Raw genomic sequence first — 9,027 nt, forward strand, 5'->3', positions numbered from 1 at the left:
TCAATTAATCACTATAGTTTTAATTCTTTAGGTGGATACGTTTTTTCCTCAAGTTTGATAAAAAGTATTAATTAGTTTCTGCTCATTTAAAGAATCTAGTTCAGTGCTGTAAAATTCAAAATCTGTGAAATGTATCAATCACAAGAGAAAGTGAAAAATAAGGTGTGTACACAGATAAAAACAAATCCACAGTCACTGCCAGGAAAAAAATAAACATTCTTGAGAACAATTCTAATGTTGATTGTTGTCACACTTATTATGAGTTTTATGTATCTTTTCAACGAACATATTACTGGTAGCCAGGTGCTATCGTAAGTGCTGAAGCCAGAAACATAACCTAGTCCTCTCTCTCAAGGAGCACACAATGGGGAGAAGATAATGTGTTTCTTATAAAGGCATGCACAATATTTTGAGATGGTAAGAATGTTATGACAGAGGAGGATGGTTGGACTTCACAGAGAAGGGGAGAGGGCTTCCCAGGTGGCACAGTGGTAAAGAATCTGCCTGCCAATGCAGGAGATGCAAGTTCAATTCCTGAGTTGGGAAGATTCGCTGGAGTAAGAAATGGCAACTCACTGCAGTATTCTTGCCTGGAAAATTCTGTGGACAAGGAAGCCTGGTGGGCTACAGTCCCTGGGGTCGCAAAAGAGTCAGACACGACTGAGTACACGCGCACGCACCCACCCACCCACCCACACACACACACACACACACACATTGCATGATGAACAGGAACTCACCAGACGTTTTAGGCAAGGGGGCAAGCATGGGCAAAACCACTGAAGCCTGAAGGAAATGATGAGTCTGGGAAAAGTGGGAAAAAGATGAGTATGGCTGAACCACAGGATCCGGGATTTGAGAAGTGATTAGAGATGAAGCTGAGAAGAAAGGAGCTTAGAAAAGCCATGATGCATAGTCTAGGCATTGCCTTTGAGGCCCCACCATATAGAAATCGTGGGGCTACAAGAGTTTTAAACTGAGAAGAGCATGATCGATTTCAGTTTCAGAGAAGACAGACTGAAACAGAACATGGTGAGGGAAAAGGCAAGAACAAATGAAAGAGCTCAGCAAAGCCAGAAGTAAGATGCACAGGAGGAAAGAGAGTGGCAGTTGAAAGAGATGCAGAGGGGATGACTCTGAGAGGTGGTTGTGAGGAAGACTCCATACGACACAATAACAACAACAACATGAGCAGTACGGAGCACTGCTTTGCACTAGACGCTGCACTGTCTTTTTTTCCACAGCAACTCAGCACGGTTATCATTTTAAACAAAAAGAAACTGACAGCAAATTACACAATCTGGACGTTGTAGGCAGGACTCAAGTCTAGGTCTGTTTAGCTCCAAAGGCCTGGCTCCTAATCTTCTGAGAAAGAGGGGACCCAAGACAATGTCAAATCTTACTTCTTAAATAATGGAGTACACGACATTGGCCAAGATAAAGAATCCACAAGCTGAAGCAACTTTCCAGGGGTGTTCAGTGTGGGGTGGGTTGAATTTGAGGTACCTCTCTGATACCCACTTTGCTCTCTGTCTAAAATAGAGTGTGGCTCCTAGTAAGCACTCAATAAATACTGGTTAAATAAATAAGCCCATGGGGAGATATGCAACAGGTAATGGAAAATTCAACTCTGAGGTGGGGCTGGAAGGCAGAGCTTTGGGAAGCATTAGCCTGCAGGAAACTTAGAACCTGAAAACAACTCAGGAAGAAGTCTGGAACAAGGGTAAAGAGGTAAATGGTAAAGCAGTGGGAGCCAAGGACGGTGCCTGGGGACCCTGACAGTGTAGGCAGGGGAGGAAACACCAACAGAGACTGTGAAAAAGAAGTAGCAGGCCAGGAGCTAGCCTACTGGAAGCCAAGCGGGTTTTCTTATTTTTTAACTTAAAATTTTTTTTCTTTTTGGCTGTGCTATGCACCTTGTGGGATCTTAGTTTCCGAACCAGGGATTTAACTCGGCCCTCAGCAGTGAAAGCATGAAGTCCTAAGTACTAGACTGCCAGGCAATTTCCAAACCAAAAGTTTTACATGAAAACGATCATCGGAATGATCAAACATTTGATGAAGATGAAACTAAAAGCCAGAGTGTTTAAAACTGGGCTGTTGTCGCAATCCTGGCAAGAGAAGTTTTGGCAAAATGATGGGGGCAGAAAGTTGAGAGAGTGTTCAGAACACTTTGGGTGGCAAGTAACAGAAAATGCAAGTCATAATGGCTCATTATGAGCATTCCCCAGAAGCCCCCTAGTGGAGTCCCCTTATATACTATCATTCAGTAATGAGTCACAGGCCCAGTAGAGAAGCAAGTGTCCAGCACGGTCAGCCTTGTAATGAGAGTCAGGCTCTGCAGGAAGGCCAAGGTGTTGGGAAACGGCTGTGGCAAGATGTCTGCTGTCTGTGACCGGGAATAAGGGGAAGTGGTGAACTAGCACACACGCTTTCAAGGAGATGGCTGCCAAGTAAAGACAAAGCCTGGATGTTGCTTAAGTGGAGCAGGGGCCTTGGTAAGACTGGGGATTGTAGCCATTATGCTGTATGTCATCATCTTGTCCTCTGTTTACAGGACCGAGGAAGATGGAAGGCAACGATACGTTCAGCCACAATGTGCTTCCCACATCTCATTCTCTGTTTACAACAAGCGTCAAGGGGAATGGTGAGGAACCCACCACCAGTTACGACTACGATTACAGTGAGCCCTGCCGAAAGACCAGCGTGGGACAAATCGAAGCCCGGCTCCTGCCGCCGCTGTATTCGCTGGTGTTCATCTCTGGTTTCGTGGGCAACTTGCTGGTTGTCCTTATCCTGATCAACTGCAAAAAGCTGAGGAGCATGACTGACATCTACCTGCTCAACTTGGCCATCTCTGACCTGCTGTTCCTCCTCACCATCCCGTTCTGGGCTCACTATGCTGCAGACCAGTGGGTTTTTGGGAATGTGATGTGCAAGTTTTTCACAGGGCTGTACCACATTGGTTATTTTGGTGGAATCTTCTTCATCATCCTCTTGACGATCGATAGGTACCTGGCTATCGTCCATGCTGTGTTTGCTTTAAAAGCCAGGACAGTCACCTTTGGGGTGGTGACAAGTGGGGTCACCTGGGTGGTGGCTGTGTTTGCCTCTATCCCAGGAATCATCTTTATCAAATCCCTCGAAGAACATTCAGGTTACGCCTGTGCCCCTTATTTTCCACTAAGATGGAAGAATTTCCATACAATTATGAGGAGCATCTTGGGGCTAGTGCTGCCACTGCTTGTCATGATCGTCTGCTACTCGGGAATCATAAAAACCCTGCTCCGGTGTCGCAACGAGAAGAAGAAGCACAAGGCTGTGAGGCTCATCTTTGTGATCATGATTGTCTACTTTCTCTTCTGGGCTCCCTACAACATCGTCCTTCTCCTGAGCACCTTCCAGGAATTCTTTGGCCTGAGTAACTGTAAGAGCAGCAGTCAGCTGGACCAAGCCATGCAGCTGACAGAAACCCTGGGGCTGACGCACTGCTGCATCAATCCCATCATCTACGCCTTTGTCGGGGAGAAGTTCAGGAGGTATCTCTCCACGTTCTTCCGAAAGCATATTGCCAAACACCTCTGCAAACAATGCCCAGTCTTCTATGGGGAGACAGGAGATCGAGTGAGTTCAACATACACCCATTCCACTGGGGAACAGGAAGTCTCAGCTGCTTTGTAGAAGAGTAGAAGTTCACCTGTTATTTTCAAAAGGTGATAGCAATCTATATATGATAATAAGCCGCCAGCGTTTGTTGAAGAACAGAGGAGTCTAAAGTTTCTAGAGTAAGTGCCCAGGAACTTCAGGATTATGTGAATCAATGAAGACTTATGTTCTCTTGTAGAGTCACTGTGCTCGCGGAATATTCCAAAACAACTGTGGGCAGAGACTTGGAATCTCCAACGAGCTCATCGCAGTTCCTAGAAAATACCATGTTGCCTTGTGTTTGTGCCCTTCCCTCCACCTCTCCCCCATCCACCACTTCGCTTACTCTCTGATTCTATCAACCTCTTTAATCAATCCCTTTAATCCTCTGGAGATTGGGATGAGGAGTCAGGTGAGGGTGAACGGAAAGAGGGGGAGTAGAGTCCGGACCAAGGGGAAGGAGGGGAAAGTGTAAGCATGTTTAAGCCTTTACAGATGCAGGCAAGGGGTTCGCTTGCCCAGCAAGGCAGCAGCACTGGTCCTTAGCACCATCTTCTACCATATTTAACTTTGGAGGCTTTCCTAGGTCATGGTGAGCATGGGAACTGTAAGAACTCTCTGGGAGCTTTGGCTAGGCCCACGATCCTCTTCTGCTAAGTGCATGCCACGTTTCTGCTTTATTACAGTTTAACTATGATAACCACACAACCTACATTTGAAATCTATTCAATACCTTGCCCCATTGTACATATGCTTCTTAGGCCTCATCCCTCTATACAAAAAATTATTTAAATGTTTGTTTATAAAATACACATAATCTTTAATAAGATGAAAAAATAAAAGCCTTTGTTTAAAAAGGGAAAGGGGAGGACTGGAGGTGGTGATTATGAGAAAGGAGTGGGCTCTAATGAGTCCCTCCATGAGGAGTGGAGGGGCACGCTCACACCAGACGCACAGGAATGTTTCCAGAACTGGCCAAGAGCAAAAGTCAGGAAGGATGTGCCAGAACCCCTAAAGGGATCTGATGCTATTTTGTTTCTTTGTGGCTTTTCCTGCTTTCTTGCTGCCCTTGCCCACCTGTCTCCCCACAGCCTTTATCATAGTTCTGCCTATGGGACCGCCCCACCCCAAAAGCCAGTTTGTAGAGGTCCAGGAGAGTAGCTGTGGGGAGAATGTGAAGGAAATTGTGCAACAAGAACCCCTACTGGGCCTGGGAGAGGGAAGACAATCAACGGGATACTGGGGTGAGCGCTCAAGGCAGAGAAGGGGTCTGTTCTGGAAAACAAACATCAGCCTGTGACCTCAGGGCCTATTACCAGGCAGGGCAGGCCTAGATAAGGAAGACTGTAGACAGACTGGAAAAAAAATGTTTTCCAAATTACCTTCTGGCAACTCATTTTTGCACACAGGCAGAGAGTTCAGATACACAAACACACACACACACCACACACACACTCATATATATGTATTTCAATGTAAAGTAAAAATTAAATGAAAGCTGGAAACTGCAACCTAAAATTGTGGTAAAGTATCATTTTTAAGATACTATTATGCCAAGCCTAAAAATACTATATTAGTCATAGAGACAATTCTGGTATTGGCGGAGCATGTGGTGTGTTTGGGAGACGCTGGTTCAACATAAATAAATATTGTCAGGGAGCTGGAGGTCTGTGAGCTATGGGTTTACTAGCTTATGGTGATATAGCATCTAAATAATCTCAGATCACAGCACGCACGCCACAGCTGTCATCTCAACTGTGTGTCTTTATTCTGACTTTGTACCAAAAATCTTTTTTGCCTCATTATGAAGTCTAGAAAGTCATGGATTTAATCCTATTTGAATGCTTCATGCTTTGCCGCATCTTTAGTGATGCTCAGATGGGTCCTCTCTCTGGCCAGTGGGAACTCCTAAGAGGGAGTTGGAGAAGTTCACCTAAGCAAGCAAAGACTCTGGTCTTGGCTTGAGCTAAGCTAAGAGTATACCTATGTGTTAGTGCATCTCCAATCTGATGCAGGCAAGAAACACAGGGATCCTGGAACCTGGCAACTGGGGAACTGAAAGTTATTAAGGTTTTACTTTCTTGCCTCATGTCTAGAGGCTTCAGAAAGAGGTGTATGTTGTGATGGGGGCGGGGGCGGCCTTCACCTTCAGATATCTGAATTATCCTATAATAATACATTAACTTTTGTTTTGATGATGAAATGTAAATATTGTTTTAAAAAAACTATGACTTGAAAACTACCACAATATTATAAAGCAATTATCCTCCAATTAAAACTAATTATCAACACTCTTAACTATACTGTTTTTTAAAAACTTTCTGATTACCAACTCCTCTGTCCTTCCTCTCCCAGACTCTGATACTCACCATTCTATTCTTTTCATCTATGAGTCTGATGATTTTAGATTACTCACGTGAGTGAAATTATGCAGTTCCTGTCCTCCTGTGTCTGACTTATTTCATTAGCATCATGCCCTCCAAGTACATCCATGATGTTGCATGCATGCTGCAGAATTTCCCACTTTTTTAAGGCTAAATTATATTCCTCGTATGTGTAGACCACGTTTTCTTTATCCATTTATCAACATGCATAGAATTGTTATACAGGATGAGTAAGTACTAAATAGTGTGCTTATAAATAATAATACCCTATTGTATACTTAAGAACTGTTAGAAGAGTAAATCTCATATTCTGTTTCTACCACAATAAAAAAATTTTAAACTGCCAGTTTTATTATGCGGTGGTGTGAAAGACTGTCTCACTGTCCACAGCTTCTCCCTCCTTCCCCTGTGTGACTACACATGCCTGTCCCTGATGTGTGACCTGCAGTGTGCCCTACAGGAGGGGCACCCCTCAGCCCATCCACAGGCGGCTCGGCCAGGAGAAAGTGAGCACGACGGACAGCTGCTCCATCCGAGCAGGGTGCTGAAATGCCTGGGTGGAGTCTCTGTCTCTCCCTGCTCAGCCGCAGGAAGGTCCATCCCAGACCACAACTCCTTCAGCCCAGGTGCCTGGTGAGTGGGTGGGAATCGCAGAGAGTGGAATTGGGCCCCGGCTACCCAGCAAACACATGTCACAGGAGTTAGCAGTCCACATTAGCTGTTTTAAGCTCCTGAGTTGTGGGACTTGTTTACTAAGAAGCACAAAAGTTAACTGATACATATGTTACATAGTACCTCCATAAATAAAATTTGGGAAATCGTTTTTCCATGATGGAATTCAACGTGACAAATACACCTGAGGAGTCAGTGTGTGTCAGCCTGGGGAGGGCACATAGAGATGGTTATGTTATTCTCATGCCCTTAGATCTCCCAGCCCAGAGATGACTGATGGGGAGGAGCAGGGGAGAAATAATAATCACAACAGAGTATGAATAATCACAATGCACCACGCAAAGCACAGAAACAGACGTGTGTGTGAAATTTCTTGAGAGCCCCAAGGAGAAAGTGAGAGCCCTGCATCACAGTAATAATAGCTACAGCAGGATTTTATTGCCACCAAACAAACTGCCACTTAAAAGCTGCCAACCATCTCTAGAACCATTTTCTAGAAGTGGAAACCCCAAGTCTCCTTTATCCCGGGGACAGCATTCAAGTGGGCTGTTTGAGGTAGGCAGATGTCAGGAAAGATGATCGTTCCAAGGGGTGGGGATCATACTTAAGACTCTCGGTAGAGCTGGCGCTGGGCCTGTTCACCCCATGCCATCCTCCTCGATCTGTGGTAACTGGGACAGTTGGAGTATTTTTCAGAGAGGCCCTGCTGTCCCCTGGAAGTAAGCCATCAAGACCCTACCTCTTTGCTTTCACTTGTTCTCTCTATTAAAATTTCTCTGACAAATTGAAACGGCCTCAGGTGAGATTAGCCAGTGACAAAGGTCACTAAGGGCCACCAAGAGGAAATCCAACACAAGCGAAGAAGTGTCTGGGCTGGTGAGCTGACTCCACAAGGCAGCCTATGAATTCAGGGAGGGCCAGCCCTGGGTGTGATGAGTGACTGAGTTGGCTATTTCTCCAGATGCCACCAGTCCAGCACCATGTTTATCACTAGACATCCTTGGGACATTCTTGCTATCTCACTGCCACACTGTCTCCACCACCACCTGTCTCCCAATCTCCTCTTTCCTGCTCAGGTGGCTTGCTGCCCAGTGGATGCCCCACCCAGGAATGAGGTACTGGCCTCCCCTTCTGGCAAGTCCCCACTCTTCACACGTTTCTCTCAGAGGTCCCTCCTTTGGCTTTGAGGAGAGGAACCCCACCCTCCTTCCCATCAACCTCACCCACTTCTAAAACCTTTTCCTGCCCAAACCTGTCTCTGCCTTGTACAGGACGCAGTGAGAAGGGTTGTCATGGTGACTAGGGGCACAGAGCTGATTCTGTCACACTTAGAAAGCCCTGGAGGAGGTGTTCGATCCCAGGTGTCAGTAGTTTTTTGTAGAACTTCGGGTTACTTAACACCTCGTTGACCTCAGCCTCAGGCCATGGTTGCCAGTTCTGGGGCAACAGGAAAAGTCCCACCTAATATCCTGTTATACAGAGAGCAGAAAACAGAGGTGAACGTGTGACCTGACCCACTGAAGACTGTACTAGGTCTAGTATACACATAATCGTACATTAGACTTCTGTTACCACACTTAGGGGCTTCCCTCGTAGCTCAGTTGGTAAAGAATCTGCCTGCAAGGCAGGAGACCCAGGTTCGATCCCTGAGTCGGGAAGATCCCCTGGAGAAGGAAATGGCAACCCACTCCAGTATTCTTGCCCAGAGAATCCCATGGACAGAGGAGCCTGGCAGGTTGCAGTCCATGGGGTCGCAAGAGTCGGACACGACTTAGTGACTAAACCACATCCCACCACACATAAAGGTGCATTAGCCTCATGTCTGCACACTGATCTGAAAGAAATCCCAAAGTGCACAGAGCAGGCTTCTCAGCAGAGTTACGGGGTTTCCACCAAGTCTGGACATATCTAAAACAGTGATGAGGTGGACAGCCTATTAGTGTCTACTCAGTTTGATGATCTGCACAGGGCTAGGGGAACATGTTGCACGGGCTGGGTAAAGGGGTCCAACTGGGAAGGGTCTAAAGGACAGGGATCAAGACCATCCCCAAGAAAAAGAAATGCAAAAAGGCACAATGATTGTCTGAGGAGGCCTTACAAATAGCTGAGAAAAGAAGAAAAGCTTTGGCAATGCCAAAGGAGAAAAGGAAAGATATACCCATTTGAATGCAGAGTTCCGAAGAATGGCAAGGAGAGAGAAGAAAGCCTTCCTCAGTGATCATTGCAAAGAAATAGAGGAAAACAACAGAATGGGAAAGACTAGAGATCTCTTCAAGAAAATTAGAGATACGAAGGGAACATTTCATGCAAGAAAGATGGGCTCGAT

The 9,027-nt window shown here is 45.8% G+C and overlaps 1 protein-coding gene across 2 annotated transcripts in view; it reads left to right on the forward strand.

Moving 5' to 3' along the window:
• Positions 1 to 6,372, forward strand: part of CCR2 (C-C motif chemokine receptor 2) — a 61,913-nt gene extending 55,541 nt beyond the window's left edge. For both annotated transcript variants that reach the window (XM_088831584.1, XM_055413637.2), the window contains one exon: positions 2,558 to 6,372. In XM_088831584.1, coding sequence (XP_088687710.1) covers positions 2,569 to 3,681 — 1,113 coding nt within the window. In that variant the 5' untranslated portion in view covers positions 2,558 to 2,568 and the 3' untranslated portion in view covers positions 3,682 to 6,372. The remainder of the gene's footprint in view (positions 1 to 2,557) is intronic.
• Positions 6,373 to 9,027: the final 2,655 nt, after the last annotated feature.

This window comes from Moschus berezovskii, chromosome 24, assembly GCF_049115385.1.
Source record: "Moschus berezovskii isolate FMDL1 chromosome 24, NW_MosBer_1.0, whole genome shotgun sequence".
Lineage (NCBI taxonomy): Eukaryota > Metazoa > Chordata > Mammalia > Artiodactyla > Moschidae > Moschus > Moschus berezovskii.